A 20,118-nucleotide genomic window follows, 5' to 3' on the forward strand; every position below is an offset into this window, starting at 1 on the left:
AGATCTCATCCCGTGGATACAAATCCTGTCAGAACAATTTGTCAGCACTCAACACTAATGAAACCTCTCTACCAAAATCATAGTGACAAAATGTTTATTATGCAAATTCAGAGAGATGTTCATCATTTCAAAAACATAACATACTATTCTCAGTGTGCTGTTTATTGCATTACTTATCATTATATATAGGCATAATCATAAAACAATTCATACAACATACAAAATTATTATGTCCAACACCCACAATACAAAGTACACATAAAACAGTTCAACAGTATATTGTTAATGCTGGTTTTCTATTATTGCATGATTATTTGGACCTTCCCTTCACTACACAATTTGGATATTGGATTTTCACTCCACAGGTTCAGGGATCAGGGTCTGAAGTAACAGTCCAAAGGAAGTGATCACAGTCAAAATCTGTGTCTCTGCCTGTCTTTCCCACCTCTGACTGGGAAGAAAATGGATGTGAGAGTTTGTGAAGTTTTGTAGTGTGTCGTGCACTACTGCTGTGGACCACATGCTCACACTCAGGCAGCAGGACACAATCAGGATTCACCCTCACTGTCCCTGATCCTGACGTTGCTTCAGAGCCAGAATAGCTTTTCGGTAAAGATCTATCAGGAGACAGGGTCATCATTTTCAGAGTCCAAAGTGTTACTGTATTTGAGTGGTGGATGCAAGAAGTGGTTGAGGCTCACCAAAGGTTGTAGAAAGGTCCACGTGTTGAGAGTAAGCTTTAGGCATCTCCTCGGTGTTGACCTTATTCTTCCTTTTTACTTTAACAGCTTTTTTCTTTCTCATCTTCTCCCCTTTAGCTGGACATAGGATAAAATCTGTATTAGATTTTCATTCTTAAGCAGCTAATAACAAAATAATTTAGGCCATTAATAAGCGAATACAACCTTTAAGTGGCTTTTCTTCATTGTCTGGGGATTCGGGCACATCCAGAGTCTCTTCTTTCACCTTTGTTTTGCGCTTCAGTTTGCCTCTTTTTTGTGGGATCAGGGCACTGCTGGCTTTCTCTCTGTGACCGATGGTTTCCTGATCTCCTTCGTTACAGTCACCCTCGTCTTCTTCCTGCTCCTGTTCACTTGCTGCTTTTTGACTTCTGTCAGTTTCCTTGACCTTAACCAGCTGCTTTTTCTTCTTTGTGTTCAGCTTCTTTTTCAGTGTGGTTTCCTGAAAGAAGAAATGGGAGTTTAATTCAACATTTACAATGCATCCAGAAAGTATTCCAAGCGCCTAACTTAGCTTTATTCCAAAATGGACAAAATTCATTATTTTCTTCAAAATTCTACAAGCAATACCCCATAATGACAATGTGAAAGAAGTTTGTTTGAAATCTTTGCAAATGTATTAAAAATAAAAAACAAATAAATCACATGTACATAAGTATTCATGGCCTTTGCCATAGAACTCTGGAATTGTCTGTAGACCTCAGAGACATGATTGCATCGAAGCACAGATCTGGGGAAGTGTACAGAAACATTTCTGCAGCATTGAAGCTCCCAGTGAGCACAGTGGCCTCCATCATCCGTAAATGGAAGAAGTTTGGAACCAGCAGGAATCTCTCTAGGCCGGGCCAGCCGGCCAAACTGAGAGATCAAGAGAGAAGGGCCTTAGTCAACGAGGTGACCAAGAAACCAGATGGTCACTCTGAAAGAGCTCCAGTGTTTCGCTGTGGTGAGAGGAGAACCTTCCAGAAGAACATCATCTCTGCAGCAGCAATCAGGCCTGCATGGTAGAGTGGCCAGACTGAAACCATTCCTCAGTAAAAGGCACAAGACAGCATGCCTGAAGGAAACACAATTCTCTGGTCTGATGAAACAGATTGAACACTTTGGCCTGAATGCCAAGTGTCATCTCTGGAGGAAACCAGGCAACTCTCACCGCCTGGTCAATACCATCCCTACAGTAAAGCATGGTGGTTGCACTAGTCAGGATCGAGGGAAAGATGAATGCAGCAATGTACAGAGACATCCTTGATGAAAACCTGTTCCAGAGCGCTCGGGACCTTAGACTAGGGCGACGGTTCATCTTTCAACAGGACAATGACCCTAAGCACATAGCCAAGCTAACAAAGGAGTGGCTACGGGACAACTCTGTGAATATCCTTCAGTGGCCCAGCCAGAGCCCAGACATGAACCCGATTGAACATCTCTGGAGAGATCTAAAAATGGCTGTGCACCAATGCTCCCCATCCAACCTAATGGCGCTTCAGAAGTTGTGGAAAGAAGATTTGGAGAAACTGGACATAAACAGGTGTGCAAAGCTTGTAGCATCATACTCAAAAAGACTTGAAACTGTAATTGGTGCTAAAGGTGCAACCAGTTAGAGACGGGTGCAAAAAATTATTAAGCAAAGGTGGTGAATACTTGTGTACATGTGATTTGAATTTTTGTTTGCAAAGATTTCAAACAAACTTCTTTTACATTGTCATGATGGGGTATTGTTTGCAGAACTTTGAGGAAAATACTGAATTTAATAAATTTTGGAAAAAGGCTGTAACATAATAATGTGGAAAAAGCGCATTGTGAATACTTTCTAGATGCACTGTGATATGTTGTAACATACACAAGCTGCTGAGAGACAGAGATATGTTGAGGTAAAAGCTGACAAAGTTGTTAGACAATATTCTGCAACATTACTGTTAACTAATTAATGATTTTTATCTTAAATTTTAATTTTCTTATCTAAAAAAAAATCCTAAATTTAATCTGGTTCCATGTTAAAATATTTAGTTTACATGGTATCTGATTTAATTGTAAACTAAATATAGTGGTTTTTTTACTGTTGGTTCAACAAAGCAACATTTTTGAAGATGCCACATTGAGAAGACGGCCACTGTCTTTTGACATTTTATGAACTGATGGCCAATTCAAGATAAACTAATAAACAAATCATCAAAGCGGAGCAATTATAATGTGAAGACAGATGTTATTTACACACTTTCTGTGTCTGTAGCAATTTACAACAGTTTAAAAAAAGATAGAAGATGCTTTACTGACCTTCTGTAGTATGTTTCGAATGGGTTGCAGCTTTCCCTCACCCCTGGTCTTTTTCTCTCTGTCTTTGGGCCGATGAACCAGACGAAGATCTGACTTGCTGGTTCGTAAGCTGAGGAGAGAAATTATTTGACATGAAGTGCACAACAATTTACTTTTTAAGACATGCAACAAACATTGTGTTGATTTATACTTAACACATCATTATTTGAGACACACTTAAGGGCTTCTCTGAACTTAAGGGCTGTTCTCACCGTTCCACCTTGGCTTTTCTGCGAACTTTCTCAGTTTTTCCATTCTTCTCCCTCTCTCTTGGCTCCAGAGGCCTCTTACTGTCCTGTGCTACACGAGCACACAGCTCAGGGTAATCCAGGCAAACAGCACGCAGCAGCCAGCGCAGACCTCGTAGGGTCTTTCTGTCCGACCAGCGGCGTAGGTCCATTAAGGCTGAACAAGGCTCCTGAGATGGAAAGAAATAAGGTCTGTTTGCCTGCATGTCTACAATTCTGTGCTGCAGGGCTATTTGCCATCTGTGCCTTGTTTCAGAATCTATGAAGATATGTCTGATCACGTTGTAACTTACTATATGGCACAAACAGCGACTCTGGTTGACCAGCTTCTCCAGAGACAGAATCTCAATTAGGTCACTTCCCAGCAAAGCATTAATTTTGTCCTGTTTGTTGGCCAGCCTAAAAAGAAAATGTCATAGGACAAGCTTCACAATTGCTCTTTGCAGTATTTTTCAGTATTATCCCTCATCAACCACCAGAGGGCATTATTTACACTGTGCAGAATTTTCGCTCACACTTGAAGGAAAGTGGAATGTATTTACACTAATATAGGTTTTCCTGCCACTCTTGGTTGTTTCAGCAGGTCGTCAAGAACCTCCTTGACCTCCTTTATCCTCTGCCTGTCACTGGAATCCACAACAAAGATGACACCGTGGGCTTCTCCATAGTGCTCCCTCCAGGCTTCTCTCGCCTCTGCCGATCCTCCAACATCCAATAGGCTGACAACGTAGTTCTCCACTCTGAGCTCATTTCGCACACAGCCATGGGTGGGTCCTGCTTCCACACAATGGGAAACTGAAGAAGACACACAGTAAAATACAGGTTGTTTATTAGTTTCCACTGTTGAACTTTTCTAAAGTTGACTGTTGACTTACCTCTTAACATCCCTCTGATGGAGGATGTTTTTCCTGCTTTGTCAAGACCAACCACAAGAATTGTCACCTTCCTGTGAACAGGTAAATATATCTGAATTAAAACGTCGATAGGCAGCTCTTAGTAGACATTTTTAAGTAGCTTTAACAAACTGTTCATGACATGCAAAGTAATTTAAACCAAATGACCCAAAAGCAAAATGTGAACAAGGTCTCTTTACTTCTCTTTGGTAGTTTCTTTTCCTTTTAATAAGTAGTTGGTAAAATATGCTATTATTCTACAATGATACAAAGTTTGATTATACTGGAGTTGCTGTTGTACACCTTTGCATATTAAGCAAAACAAAACTGTGCTTTTTATTTTCTGGGATATGGTTATTTGCCAAATGCAGTACATGCATCATGGATCAAAAAGTGTTGTTTTGTTTTCATTTTTTCAAGAGATGATTTATTTGTACCTTATTGGCTCCTGTACTTTGGAGACCCATGTGCAGCAGTTGGTCATCAGGTTGAACATGTTTACTTGAGATGAGCAAGGTGAGCACAGTGGCCACCATCGTCTCTGGAACCGGTACCTGCAAACAGATTGTCCACCTTAGTGTGACACAGACAGGGCCGGCAGGCTGAGTCACTAGGGTTTGAGGCCATTTGTAACACAAAGATGCTTTGTGTCTGTCTCCTGTGGCTTTAGAAGATTTTACAGATGGTCAGACAGCCAGGCAATGGTTTCACTGCCAGGTGTCTCTCTCTACCTCCCCACAATTTAAAAATAGCTGTAATCTTTCCCACTCTTTAGCTCACATTCAGTTTAGATTTTCTTTTTCTTTTTTGGGGGGATTAATAGTGAATTAGAACCAAAAAAGAAAAAAAAATATTTCTCCTTAATAAAAATGTTGTACTCTTAATATAAATATTTCTTTGATTAATTTTCTGGATCACCATTCTTGGCATCAGAGTAATACCATGAGATGATATGTGAACCCAATAAAAGCATTCTTCCAGTAAAATATGAGTATCCTCTCGAGCCTAGTAACACACAGGAGGTGTATTTGAAATAGTCAAGCTGTGGGGTAAAAAACACTTGCGGCTTTTTGTTTGTTGTCCTTTGCATCTGCTCAGGCTCTTTAATCTGCTCAAACCAGTTTCGATTGGCCCGCTTTTTACAGTGTCGTTAACAAGCTGACCCGTATTTGTTTTAGCTAAAGAAGACAATAAGATCATTGCCGCTTCTGCTACTCTGTACGGATGTTTTCAATGTTTGAGAACAGCATTTTGCACGGGCGCAAATTGAATTTGCATACCTTTAAAGCATAAGAAACTGAAATAGTAGAAACTATATTCCGTAACATTATGAGTAAAAATGAAACACCTGTTGATGTCAATATTCCAACTCCAGCAGATTAATCTGTGTTCATCCCTTATTTACAAAAATCAGTGGTAATATCTCTGTGATCATTTGTAACCTGGCAGCTTTCTGGTCTGATTTACATGAACAACAAGTGGACACCGCACATGCAGTGAATCGGAGGATTAAAACAAAGCATTTTAATTTCAGTGGGTATTAAGTTAGTTGTGCCTGACACCACTAAATGACTAAACTACATGTAAAATGTTTAAAATATAAAAATTGAACGAACTAGGAGAAACTGAGAGAATACTTACAGAAGTAGGTCTATGTCCATGCATTTGTTTGGGTGATTGTCACCACTAACATGTTGGACACACAAGCTTCTAGACTAATCAGGCTCACACTAAGTCTGTGATCACCCCATGTGGGAGGTGCAGCCTGGGGATTGTTGTATTAGTATTTCAGCCAATCTAAGAATCCTTTGAGCCATGTGGTTATCCCATTTGATGGCGTGGTCCATCTCTAACTGGACTAACAAAGGTGCACATTTCCGTTCAGGGGAACTAAATTCGCCATGTGGCGTGATCTTTGACATACTGTGATCTCCTGTTACTGTGGAGGTCTGTAAGCATGTGGAATGTCTGGACAGGTTTAGGCTGCACAGCTTTAGTTACTCAGGAAAATAATGACATCATTATGATGGTGATGATGATATCGATAACCAGCTACTACAGTGTACACATGATACCTTTACTGTAAAATTCTAGCCTTTAATTTTTCAAGTGATCAATCATATGAAATCTGTTCTTATAAAATAACTTTAATATCTTAATTACCTTACTGTAAGTGGTTCACTTTAACATTGAAAACTTTTACAATTAAGATGAATTAAAACTTTACCCAGACAAGGCAAATTTATCCAGTAACTCACCCCGCAAATTACCATAGTCGCAGAGAATTGGTTGTATATTGGAATGAACAGAAAGCCTATAAAATATATGTGGAACTAGTAATTATTACATTAATAATTATAAGTCTCTAAAAACACAAACAAAAGTAACAGGGCGATACAAAGCAAAGAAGCAGAAAACAAATAAACAAAGACAAAAAAAAGAGGATAAAGGACTAGAGTATCAAACACTTCTGCACAGATAGAACACATGGCTTCCTTCTCTACCTCTTATAGAGTATCAACATACTGCATTATGTAATGTTAATAATACCATAAGCAGTACAAATTATGTTGTAATCCATCTAACCACTGGATGGCCTCATATTCTCACTATGTCCACTGCTCATATATAAAAGAACAGTGAGTCTTTGCTAAGGGCAGCCTGGTGCCTCAGTGGTAGAGCATTGGGTTGGGATGCAAAATGCTGCAGTTTTGAATCCCACTCCACCAGGTGTGGCCCCGCCCAGCCACTAAGGGCCACCTTGGTGCCGGTCCCGATCCTAGAAAAAAATGGTAGGGTTGCAGCAGAAAGGGCATCCAGCAAACAACGAACAAGCTAATATAAATTTTGTCTGCAGATTATTTGTTTTTGTTTTGCTGTCTCTATACCCACACATCCAAATTAATAATCATTTGTTTTTTTTATATTTATGTAGGAAAATCTAAAGAAAACAGACAGGGGACAGAGGGGCAAGGCTTCTGCAGATATAATGAAATTAGGCAAATATTAATAACATTTAGTGGTGGCATTCAGAAACGTAGGGCAGTGATTTGTGTGCAGGTTTTATCTCATTACGTCATTAAACCAGCATCCAATCAGGCCCCACTGTGCTGAGTAGACTCATTCCAGACTAACCACAGCCCTGTGTCAGGTGACCCAGACACCCACACACACCCACACACATTGTTTGTCTTTCTGTAGCTGTGAGGACACACGCTGACATAAGCTATAGTTCAAACTGACTGTCAAACCCACATACTTACCCCAACCCTAACCTAAACCTTATTCTTAGATTACGTCCAAAACCAAGTGTCAACCTACAAACAACCTATTACATTTGTGAGAGCTGGCCAAAATGCCTTTATAGCAATGGTAGTCAACAGTGTGTCAAATGTGTCCACACAACCATAGAAAAATATGTGCACACACACACACAGCAAAAACAGCACCAGCTGAGGACCACACCCCTGTCTGATCTAATTCTCCACATTACAAATATATCGCAAAGACCTCGACTGCTGATGTTTCAATCTCTGCTTACAGTTTAGGGACTTTACAGTTTGTAGATTAAAGGAACAATTAATTTTTTCAACTCTCATTTAATGTTAAATGTGAAGAAATAATCAATGTGTCCTCCCTTTGTTTTGAGAAGTCTTTAAAGTAATCAAAGACATTCAGGAAATAAGCTTGTCTCATTTATTGCCAACAGATACATTAGTAAAACTGCAACGATTAGTTATTTTTGATAGCTAAGTAATTTGCTGTGTAATCCTGGCAAAACTGTTTTCAGACTCTCAAAAATAGAGATTTTCCTTGTTTTTCTGTATCATAAAATGGAATGTCTGTGATTTGAATTGTTGGTTGAACATAACAAAAATTTGGGGTAGTTATTTTTCTTGCTATTTTCAAATATTTTATAAAAGGAAAGGAGCCAGTTAGCTTAGCTTAACTCATTGGGACTGGCTCTGCAGTGGCTTGTGCAACTTCAGCAGCTGAGGTTTTGATGGCTTAGTGATTCCGTGTCTTGTGGCAGACTTTGACATATGGCCGTGGTGAGGCATGCCGCAAACCACCAACCTTGTGGTCAATGGGCAGCCATTCTACCTGCTGAGCCACTGCTGACTGCCTATATGTTCTCCCCAAACTTGTTTATTTTTTTAATACCACCTCAAAACAAGAATAAATTGTTTATTTCTGTCTTTTGAATTTACAACATAGTCAGTGTACCCTACAAACTGCACCACCACACAGCTCTCTCTGGTCACTGACCCACACCACTGCTTCACAAAACAACAGGCCTTCTTCACAATGCCACTGTCTCACTTGGGTGACATCTGGCTTAGGCAAGACCAGTTCAACATGGTGGGAGTGGGCTGTGTTGAAACTATTACAGTTCATGTTGAAATATACACGGAGCCTTTCCCTTTGTCATGTTGTTGTTATTGTTGATGGGGAACTGAAACCAAAGTTATTTTTACCCTACTTAAAGTTAAGCTCTTTCTGGCATGGCTTTTTCTTATTTAGTTTAAAAAATATATATAGGACAGACTTTTTTTTAAGTGACATGATATGTTGATATGAACATATTTGCAATGGAAATTGCAGGTATGCAACTAAAGATTGTGCTCTCCCCATGCAACTTGTAAAACAGATCACTCCTGTTTGCAGAAGTAGTTAAGGAAACATCAAACTGGTTCTGTTTGCCTAGATCAAAATATGTTAATGTGGTCTAATGAGCATGCAGCCTTAACAAATAGTTAAATAATGAGGAAGGGTCTGTGCATTAAGTTAATCAGAAGATTTAGTGTGGTTTTTAAAGCTGTGTGCACTGCACCTGTTTATGTAGCTGCTCCACTCACAGACCTGCAGGTCACTGTAACAAGTCCACCATGCTGGTCGAAACTAAAAATGGAAGCGCAGAGAAACTGATCCCTCTGTGATTGTCCTCTACACTGTTTCCCCTTGAATGGGACAAATACTGTATGTAAGAAAACTACAGCGTAGTGTCTCACTACTTATGATTGTATTTCCTCTTTGCATCAGTTGCAGATGATTTGGCAAAAGTAGTCCAGGAAGAATAAAATATAAAAATAAATGTTTTACGAAGCTCTTAGTTATTGTAGTTGTTTTAGATGGACTTTGAATTCTCTCAGATTTTATAATGTTGACATCTACTACTAGCAGTAGTCGCTATACAGTAGTATTTAAAGCAAGATTGACCTTTGCAACTTGACTACATAAATCCACCGTTTGCATTCGTTTTTATCCCCTATTATATATGAAGTGTGATCCAAGTTTCCGATTACATACTGTACATTATTCTTTTCAGCTGGTTTATTGATTGTAATTTTGAACATTGTACTTTGTATTTTTATAAATGCATTAAACCTTCTGTTTAGCATTGATGGAAGGAGTACTTTGATTTTACTGGCGTGAACTTAACTAATAGAATCATGTAACATTACGGTGTTACAAGTCCTGCATTCCAAATATTTTTTAATAAAAGAAGTACACAGATGTTGTAAAATATACTTAAGTAGTTATGATAAATGGTCTGCACTTCTCTTTCACCCATTTACACTGCCGCTGGCCTGCACTCACTGGGAGCAACTAAGTTTAAGTTTTAAGTGTCTTACACATGGACACTTCACCATGTGACAGGCGGAGCTGGGAATCAAACCAACAGCCTATAGGATTGGTAGACAACTGCTCTACCTCCTGATCCACAGTTGCCCGCAGTAAAGTACTTACTGGTGATCATTATGCTGAATAAGCAATGTCAGAATATTAATGGGTTATAAGAACTGGTTCATCATTAATGCAACAGCTTGCAAATTTGGGCTTGCACACTTTATTTACTGCTGGTTAGCAGTAATAATACATCTGAATTCATTTTCACTTATGTTTCAGTTGGTTCATGTATCTATAGGCCCTGCAGATGGTATAAATCTGTAACAGAATTCTAGCAACTAATCCACATTTGATCTGATTTAACCTAAAGCTGCCTTTACAGTCCTGCCGTCATCTAAGTGAAAACTGAGCAGCTTGACTCAGGTTCATAATGTATCTGCATAGATTAAACAGCTGTGGCTGACCCCAAGGATCTGAGTGACAACTTCATCTCAGTACCATGGCACACTTTACACCTAATTATATACCTCCACTAGCCCCACTAGTAGATCTATTTCAAAATCACCGCTATCTGACCATTTCTTTAATTTCCTTTTCCAACAGTGCAGCTGTCAAATAATAATAAATGTACTAGTGACTTTTCAACATAGTATTTTGCAGCTCCCTTTATTTCTTTTTTGATTGTATTTTTTCTTTTAATTTATATAAATTCATTATATGTGTATATATTTAATCTCAATAATATATGTAAAATACTCTGCAAGTTTGGGGCACTTACATGTGGGGAATCTTAGGAATCTGATCCGTCACAGATTTATTTTTCTTCATTTTTCTACAAATTAATCCCTTCCTCTTCTTTATTAGCTACATTGTTAATGATACTTTCAAATGATAGACGCGTATAGAGCATTTGTCGTGCATTTATTTATGTAGCGTGAACATGGTTTCGTTTTAACTTTGATCTCTTACGTTCGAAGGTCCCGCCCACCACATCCGGCAGGAGCTGCGTTTTTTACGCAATTGACGCTGTTTGTGTATTGACAGTGAAAGCAGCTGTTTCACTATGCAGACGAGGAGACACCCAAACCCCCCACCGCATGGAGTCAGCTCTTACAGTTGGAGCAAACCTCGGTGTGTGTTTGGACTCTGAGCAACAAGCGTATCCGAATTTCACAGAGCCCCAGAGTTTGGACGCTGGTCTCCTGGCTGTGTTGTTGCGAACTCTCTGTTGTTTGACGAGGCTGAACTTTGCCGATCCTTCACACTGACGGTGCAACACCAGCGCTGGGATCACCGCAGGAGGCGGGCGGTGCGGGGGGTTTTCCTCTGAATTTATACGGGCCTCACAGGCTGGTGGCGCCACGTAAGACGACGGACAATAACACAAACCCATGGGGGTGAGTCTGAGTCTTCAGCGGAGGAGCCGAGGGCTAAAGCTAGGTACTATGGGACACCAGCGATGATCAACTTGGTGGAAAGTTGGGAGAGACGGCGCATTAAAGGAGATACGTATAACAAGGGATGTTTTTGGGACACCGCACGTAAAGACACCTAGATTAACGTCAGTCTCCTGTAGCGACGTCAGAGCAGTTTCTCGCAGACTGAGGTCTTGATCAGACTCTAAAATTATCATGTGTGAAGTGGCCATGGAGGAGCACGGGAGGGAGATCTCGGACTTAGACCCGCCCGAGCCCTCGGAGAACGGGCTGATGGTGGCGATCAGTCACCGTCGGGTCCATCCTCCCTTCAGCGTGGTGCTGGCTACGGTGCTGTACTGCGCGGAGTTCGTCACCGCCGCCGTCCTCTGCAGCATGTACCACAAGACCGACGATGTGACCTGGATGGGCTTCACCATCACCTTCATGCTGCTGCCCGCCGTGCTCATTCAGCTAACATTAACCTTCATTCACAGGGACCTGGGTCGGGACCGACCTCTGGTCCTCTTCCTTCACCTGCTGCTGCTCGGCCCAGTCATCAGGTGGGTGACGGTCAGGCGGTGCGAGGCAAAGCCACCACCATCATTTGTGTGTTAAAGGACCATTTACTTTGCATCACAACTGGTTGTTTTCCAGATTCTTCCTTGATATAGATACATGTTTCTATTGTGTTTGAGTAAAGTAGTCACTCTACAGTGAGGAACCAGCTGCCCAATCACATCATCCTTCAGTTCAGATTATGTCATCTGGAGAAGTTGTGGCGGAGCAGGTCCTCCAAGACCTACAACCTCCATAGATGACAGGGTCTGAACTAAAAAAAACCCACACGATTTCTCTGGTAACAGAGAGGTTTTAAATCAGGTGGAATTTTAATTCCATTGTCAGGATGCTGAAAATCAGTTGTCAGTGTTTAAGTAAAAGTACAAAAGTATCTGCGTCCCAATATACTTAGAGTACTGAGAGTAACAACAATTATTATTCTGAAAAACCTGTTTCAGAGTAAATACCAGTAAGGTGCAAAGGTGTTGAAGAGAGGTGTGAGTAATAAAAAGTCATACTTCTACTCTTGTGATAGAGTAAAAGTATGAGTCTAGAAAACCGAAATCTGTAAATGACAAGTACTCAAAACTATGGTACTTGAGTAAATGTACTTGTGTTACTTTACAGCACTGTTGATTAGCAAAAAATGACCTAAAATATGCAAAAACATGTTACATATAACATCTATTGATTTAAAAGTACAACAAAGACTGCCTGACATAAATGTTTAACATATAACAAATAACAGTAAATATCCATTTGTCCTGTATTACATCTCATTGATTTATTGATATTCAGCCTTTTACTGGAGATTCCGCTTTAAGTGCAGGGCAGTAATGGTATACAAATTGGCCATCTGTGTAAAGTGCAGAAAAGTACTACAGTTATCAATGAGAGATAATGTGTTGATGCAAAATGTTATTACTATAATATGAATTTGAGTAGAGTTTCAACTTTCAGTTCATTATTTAGGCATTTTTCAAGCTGAAATGTAAAATATTTGATGAGTACAGCACATGCATATTCATATTTTTTAAAAATTTGTTGTAAACAATGTAACTTGTCGTATTTAAGAAAATAATGTGTACATTATTGCATAATAGTATAGTTAGTTAGTTAGATAGTTATACAGTAAGTTGTATATTTTCATCTTTAGTCAGACATCCCTCCTCTAGGATGTGCAATTTCCAGAGCAGGACAGTAAATTGGATTCAGCTTGACAGTCTGTGTTGTGTGCACAGAATCTCTGTGAAGAGCTTTGAGGATATGATGCTGCAGAATCTATCATCATGGATAAGGGTTAATGTTACAAGTAGAGCTGTGGTTTCTGATTAGTTGATTAACAGAAAAACACTTGTCAGTAATTTTGTTGAGGAGTTAGTGCCAAATATGTCTAGCCAGAGTTCAACCTCTGAAATAAGTGGATTTGCTGCTGTTTTAGATATTTAAAAAAATTATGACTCTGCAAAATAAAAGCGTTGATGTTGTTGCTGGGTCAGCAACAAGCTGTACTAGTTTGTCAGCAAGTGTTCATTAACCCCTCATGAGTTTGTTAAGAATGAACCAATGAAGCATCTTGATACGTGGTTGAAACATGGTGTGTGGATTGCAGATTTCATGGTCATGAACCGAATCACACTCCAGATGGAAAATCTGTTCACTGCAGAGAAAGAATGAGTGGCAGAACAACGTCCCACATTTCAATCAAGTCTTGAACAGGACTTCCCAATCTGCTATTCCCATAATATTTCATGTTTAATCTGTTTTAATTCTGGGATGCGGGGGCCTAGAATATAAAACTAGTCTGTCCGATCGCACTGCAGAGCTGGCACCAGCCCTAGTAACACATCCTCTTCATTTATGGTTTGTATGACCTCATCTGAGCATAATTGCACACAAAGGTCTCGGTGCTGCAGACCAGTCAGACCAGGTCTGGCAGGATTAGGAGGAGAGGGGTCAAAGAGAGGCTGGACACACTCTCCCTAAAGATTTCTAGAAATAATACAAGCCTGATTTATTCTGGGAAATTGAACCAAATGAGAAAGATCAGTAACTTAAAAAAAAGGACACAGCTTTCAGCTTTTGAAAGATTTGAAGTCCTGTTTTTAACCGTTCTGGTTGAGGGAAGCTTTCTGTTTGCCTACTGACTCATGTGTGAAGACGTAGGCGGAGACGGTTGTTTTGTTTCTCTGAAGCGCAATTGTACACTTCTTACTGTGTTTTCTGAACTTTGATTTGTCAACAGGTGCTGCTTTGAATTTACAGCAGGAGCAGTAGACTCAATTACTGTAAAGTGTTTGTGCTTTTACATGGGGAGAAATTCAACCACAACTTCAGTTGCATGTTACTTGCAACAGGAAGAATGTTTTTTTTACTTTTAGGAGGAATTGTTGCTAAATGGCAAGTAAATGATTTAGATAAGGGCTCAGTTTAATTTACAGCTCTGGAGTCCATTTAATTTTACGAATGAAAGTGTTGGCGACAGAAAGCAGAGTGAACATGCACTTTTCCATCAGGTTGTTACGTTAGAGTGTTGTTATATTAATGTATTAATAATTATGGCACATTTTGCCTAAAACCTGCAGAGCAACATCAACAGCCATATAGGTCAGAGCCTGTATTTATCCTACTTAAACACACACGCAAAAGTAACATTTAAAGGCAGGTCGCGTGCACAGTCAGAGCAGCCAATCAGAGACAGAGGGTTTATCCTACACCTGCTCGACTGTTCATTCTGTTTTGTCAAAGGTTTACATTTTAGTCATGAGTTAATTTGCAACAAATGTATATTTTTTTGTTTTATAAAACTTTAGCACTGAACATATGAAAGTAACTAAATTTTATCCGTCACATTTTATAAAGATAATAAGAAATTGTTGCAGCTGATAATGTCTAGCTGAGAAATTATCTGCTACCACAGTAAGAAATGCAGACAGTTGAAGATGTGTTTAAAAGGACTACAGATTAAACAAATGCTTTATTTATTGAAAAAATAGCAACTGGATGTTCAGATCAAACTCACAAACTGTTAATTTCTGTAGTATTTACATTTATATTCCTTCAAGTAAAGTTTTCTTGTATCATTCAACTAGCAGTACGATAAATCCATGCCCTAGTATCTGACATGTTGACCTAGAAATGCTTTATGATTAACAAGATATAAAACATTACACTCAGGAGCCTGGACGCAGCTAACAAAGGTGATTTTATGTGAGCGTATAAAACCAAAGGCAGCTGATGTCTTATGATGCTGCACACTGTCGTGACATTGATTTGTAACAGCCACAACCACAAAACACTTTTTAGCATCACGTGAACCTTATTTTCTGCATTGCTGACATGATCTTTGGTGATGCTTTGTGCAGTAACACTGGATGTTTTAATGCAGCCAGTAAAACACGATGTAGGATTATTTTCACAGTACAGAGGTTGTGCTCTTCTGTTTTGTGTCCAGCTCTTCTGACGCCACACTGTTACACTGTAAACAAATCCCCTCGGCTACGCCTTAGCTTATATCAGAGTCTTCCTGTGTGACTCAGGGATGGTGTAATTTGTAATCTTATAGCTACACAGTAAAACACATCATGTCTGCTATCAGAACTGTAAATAACCCCACATAAACATTATTTTATAAGTCTTGCTTTAGTTGTCCTCTAGAAGATAGTTGAGGAGAATAGGTTATCTGCCGAAAGTTGGACCTTGTTGTAAGTTGTCTCGTTACATGTTGGATCCTGCTCCCAAAGTAGGTACAGAAACTACCTAATTACTCTGTCACCTTGGACTTGTCTTAGCATGCTGAGCTGCTTTTTTTTGTGTGCCTGTTTGTGCTTTACACACTCTCTACAGTCTTGGGTAAATCCCAAGAGATCTAAACAGGATGATCTAGGTCAAGAGCTGTTGAAAGAATTTCCTGAAGTCAGAGAGTATCAGTGATTCAGTTGTTACAGGGTTTTCTCAGTACATTTTGTGTTTGTTTCTTCACACTGCAGAATTCACACAGAGTGGCAGCAGACTGCAAATGCAAAGCTGCACACCACGTGTTTCCTTTTATAAATCTATAAGGCGGAAGTCCGGGTATTGATTCTCTTAACTAATGCATTCATCTGCTGTGTTTTTCCCTTAAGTGAAATTTAGTCTGCCTCTCATTCGCTTTACTGAACCCTAAGTGCGCCCTGGCTCGAGTTTCACTGTTCACATGCTGCATCCTCAGCCCTTTGTGCTGCCAAGTTTCCACAGAAAGGACGACAGTAAATCACACTTTTTCACAGTTTTTGTGTCTTCTCTGCTACTCTGACATATGGAGCATGTAGACAAAAGGTGAATGATGCCTGTGGCTTTCGGATGGAAGTGAATATAATTTAAAAGTGAGTGTGCTCACATACAGATAAGAGCCTGCATGCAAATAATGACGAGACTTCCCCTGCCAGCCCCTAACGTCTGGGTTAAATACAGTTCAGGGACCGAAGCTGTGACTGCTTGGCAGTGTGCTGTATTTGCGCTGTAAATAAACAATACTGTAACTAGCAGCTAAAGCAACAGGGACTGAAAATATCCATCTGCTAACGCTGGAGGGGCAGTCGCAGCACACAGTTCAACCACAAGACAAATAGACTCATGTAGGATTCCTGTGCCTCTTAGCTTTATGTCCAAAGTTGGAGATTTTGAAGTCAGAAGATAAAATTCCAGTACAGTGATGTGAGTTTTAATGCAGCAATGAGAATCCTCTAAGGGGTGGGTTTTAGTGTTGAACACACATGTGCAACACTGAGTTGCAGGCCCAAGTACTTTTTATGAACACAAACGCTGATATTAAAACATTAAGTTTCCACCTGCCAATCCCGTTTGATTTTAATAACGTTCGTGTCAATAGACCCGAACACATTTATTGAATGAAATGTCATTTCTTAAAGATCTAGATACTTTCCTGTATCGTCTTTCAGCCATCGTGGTGGGACAACGTGTCCTCCTCAGGAATAGTAAAATTGTTCTTCATGACCTAACAAAGGGAGCGTTTACCTGCAGTCGTTTCCACACCCAGTACCACACCCAGAGTTTTCAGTTTATCACTTCAGGCTTCTGAGAACTGTTTTCTTTCTGCTGCCTGCCCTCTGGTGGAGCCTCATTGTTGTTTCTAGCTTATAAAGGGAGATTTGTTTATGATGGATTCTTTACATGAGATCACATTCCTGAGTACAGTGTTGTGTCCATGACAAATACTTACAAACCTCATTTGAACTACTCAGACTGACAACAAGCTGCATCAATATATGGCTGATGTTTGCTTTATTTACTAATGGTGATGTTATAAATGTTAGAAACACAAGACGGGAGCGTCCTGTTAATTTAACATGACATCGCACTGCCCTCTGTTGGTGTAAAATAATTACTCCACTCTCACTCTCTGCTCTCACTTACTCAGGTGTTTCGAGGCCCTCGTGGTCTACTTCAAGGCAGATACAAAGGAGGAGCCGTACGTCACCATTTCCAGGAAGATCAGTCTGAAGAAGGGACAGGGACCCATGGAGCTGGAAGTGGGGCAGGCGGAGCGTAACCTGGCCACGCACAGAAACGCGTTCAAACGCACAGCAGTCATCCAGGCCTTTCTGGGCTCCACGCCTCAACTGACACTCCAGCTGTATGCCACCATCCAGGAGAAATACATCCTCCCTACGAGATGTAAGAATAGTTGGGATTCAAGCTATGATGATGATGACGTCACGCCCTATTCTTGGCAATGTTGTATAACTCTAAACGTGATGAAATTCAGTGCGGTTTGCAGCTCTTTAGGACTGTGACTCATCTCTCGGATTTGATAGTGCAAAATAAAGGGAAATGTCACAGCCAGTTTTAGTAGACGCACTGACTTTGAAGATAAATTATTACATCTTTTAATATTTCGTTTCTCTCTACAGTCATTATCTAAAGTCCTGAGACATCAGATAAAGTTGAACATTTGGCCACAAAGAGTAATGTCTCTGCAAAGCGAAACACCAGCAAAAATCATTCGACAATATGGTCAAGTTGCAGATGTAACATGTTTTTGAGCATTTTTTAGATTTGTTTCAGGGAATATGATCCCAACTTTACTCTCAACTTTTTCGTGACCCTTAAAGTGACAGTATGTCTCCAAAAACGCGTCCTCACATTATCGTCCTCTTACAGCTTCTTTTAGCAAACTTTAGATAGATCTTGCTCTATTATATTCAGTACACTATGCTTAGTACCTGCTTTCATAATTCGGCTTTTGCTTTTGTTATTGTTAAATGTGTTATAGCCTAAACACGTCTCTTGTGGCACCTGCCACCACAAACTGACGTTAATAACCAGATATTTGTGAACATGCTGTGATATGCTGATGTTCTCACTGAGGGGTAACAGGTGACATCTGTCTGTGTTTACAGTGGCTCTGATGATCATCACCCTGATCTCCATCACATATGGGGCACTTGTGTGCAGTGTTCTAGCCATCCAGATCAGATACGATGACTACAAGGTGCGACTGCGTCCTGCAGCCTACTTTTGCATGATTGTGTGGAGAGGTCTGGAGATCGCCACACGGGTCACTGCTCTGGTCCTCTTCAGCACGGCTCTCACACACTGGGTGATCCTTGTTGGCGTGGCTAACCTGCTCCTCTTCTTCTTCCTACCCTGGGCTGAGTTCTGGGCTAGGAAAGGCTCTCTGACTGAGAATGTGGAGAAAAACTTCTCTAAGTTGGGGACCATAGTGGTTCTTAGCATGTTCACATTGCTCTACGCCTGCATCAACATCTTCTGTTGGTCGGCGGTGCAGCTGGACCTGTCCCACAGAGAGCTCATCGAGAGGAAGCAGCGCTGGAAACGCCTGGCCATCTATTACTGCGGACGCTTTGTTGAGAACTTTGTCCTAATCACGCTGTGGTACTTCTTCAAGTCGGACTTCTATGAGTATGTGTGCGCCCCTTTGCTTTGCGTGCAACTGCTGATCTGCTACAGCCTGGGTGTGTTCTTCATGTTGCTCTTCTATCAGTTCTTTCACCCCTGCAGACGCCTCTTCAAGTACAACGTCCACGACTGCCTGAACTGCGTCTGCTGCCGTAAAGGGAGATGGGAACCAAGCGGGAGGAAAGGGGAGCAACCCACCTCTTACTCTACCACTGCCACCATGGTACTGGTCCATGATGAGCCACTGGCACTACTGAACCCACAAAACTCACAAATCCCTGACCTCACCAATGAGCTGGAAGAACGTGAGACTGCTATTGTTACAGACATGATGGAAGCAGCCTGAGAAGAAAGTTGTGGGAGTAAAACAAATTCAAGTTCTCAAAGTAGAAAGCGGAGGAACAGGGAGGCATGACACAAGTGCTGCAAGGTGCACCCCAGAGCAAGGCCTCAAAGTTTACCACAAAAATCTGAATACATTTATGGCTTTGAGTTACTACAGTCAAACATAGTACAGACTTTTGTCCTTTGAATAGAATCCCCTGATGATTCTAAGACTTTGAGGGAAATTCCTGTTGTCTTTATTGAAAGTGATTACATACACTACGGGCACCCGGAGGCCTCCAATGCACCAAAGAATGTAGCGTGTTGAGATATGCAGAGATGCACAAAGGCTGCCTTCAGAGAGCAGCAGTGGGTCAGGTACAGGACTTAGCCAGGTGTGTGGGAAGCATGCCAAGAGTGTCCACGTTGCCCCAAAAGACTGAGCAGGATAACCCTGGTTTACTTCCTGTGTGGGGTTTTACACTGTGAACGCCCCCCTTTGCACAACATCATACCCAGCTGTACAAACCTGTTGTGAGGATTGCTTTGTAACCTTCGCTGTCTGGTTCCCTTGATAAAGTTGAGTTTTACCGAAAATAAATAACAACTGAAAAGTGATTGAAAATATTAAGTTGAAGAACCTTTAAGAAATGGGAGGCATGTGTTGTTAAATAACCTCCATTACTTATACTGACATGGAATAAGCTATTTCACTAAACTGCTTTCACATTTTGCTTGTTTTTTATGTTTTGTCTTGTTTGTTCAGTGCCTTGACTACTACTGTTTTACTTGAAGTTTAAATAAAAGAACATGATGGGTGTACGTTTATTCTTGTTTTGTTTTTAAACCAAACACAACTACACATTCACACACACAAAAAACACACAGTTCTATCCTTCCTATAAAACTATGCTTTCCTGCCTTCAACAGACGTTTCTTCATTCCAGTCATTCATTGTTTGACTTAGAGTCAGTAGATGTAAAAGTTGTCCTTTTGTTCCCGGACGGAAACGAGTTCAAAATATTTCCAACAATGCAATTTCACTCTGCAGCTTTTGTTTTATTAGTGTCTCATC

General features: G+C 40.4%; 2 protein-coding genes across 4 annotated transcripts; one reads left to right on the forward strand and one right to left on the reverse strand.

Annotated features, from left to right (window-relative positions):
- Positions 1–79: 79 nt before the first annotated feature.
- On the reverse strand, positions 80–10,764 carry arl13a (ADP-ribosylation factor-like 13A). Of its 3 annotated transcripts, none has more exons than XM_067519248.1 (10): positions 10,601–10,764; positions 4,629–4,745; positions 4,174–4,244; positions 3,841–4,093; positions 3,592–3,697; positions 3,263–3,468; positions 3,012–3,120; positions 906–1,182; positions 702–818; positions 80–617 (listed from the first exon to the last, which is right to left on the reverse strand). In XM_067519248.1, exons 1-10 carry the CDS (start codon positions 10,648–10,650, stop codon positions 562–564), a joined length of 1,362 nt encoding a protein of 453 aa, XP_067375349.1. In that variant the 5' UTR covers positions 10,651–10,764; the 3' UTR covers positions 80–561. The 3 variants fall into 3 exon arrangements, with proteins under 3 accessions (XP_067375349.1, XP_067375351.1, XP_067375350.1); XM_067519250.1 differs by lacking the exon at positions 10,601–10,764 and adding an exon at positions 9,026–10,486; XM_067519249.1 differs by lacking the exon at positions 10,601–10,764 and adding an exon at positions 5,833–7,276.
- Positions 4,123–19,865, forward strand: xkrx (XK related X-linked). The gene is made up of 4 exons (XM_067519247.1): positions 4,123–4,254; positions 10,800–11,800; positions 17,218–17,474; positions 18,200–19,865. The coding sequence occupies exons 2-4, from the start codon at positions 11,454–11,456 to the stop codon at positions 19,063–19,065; spliced, it is 1,470 nt and encodes a 489-aa protein (XP_067375348.1). The 5' UTR covers positions 4,123–4,254; positions 10,800–11,453; the 3' UTR covers positions 19,066–19,865.
- The last annotated feature ends 253 nt before the right edge of the window (positions 19,866–20,118 follow it).

Source organism: Channa argus, chromosome 10 (genome assembly GCF_033026475.1).
Source record: "Channa argus isolate prfri chromosome 10, Channa argus male v1.0, whole genome shotgun sequence".
Classification (NCBI taxonomy): Eukaryota; Metazoa; Chordata; class Actinopteri; order Anabantiformes; family Channidae; genus Channa; species Channa argus.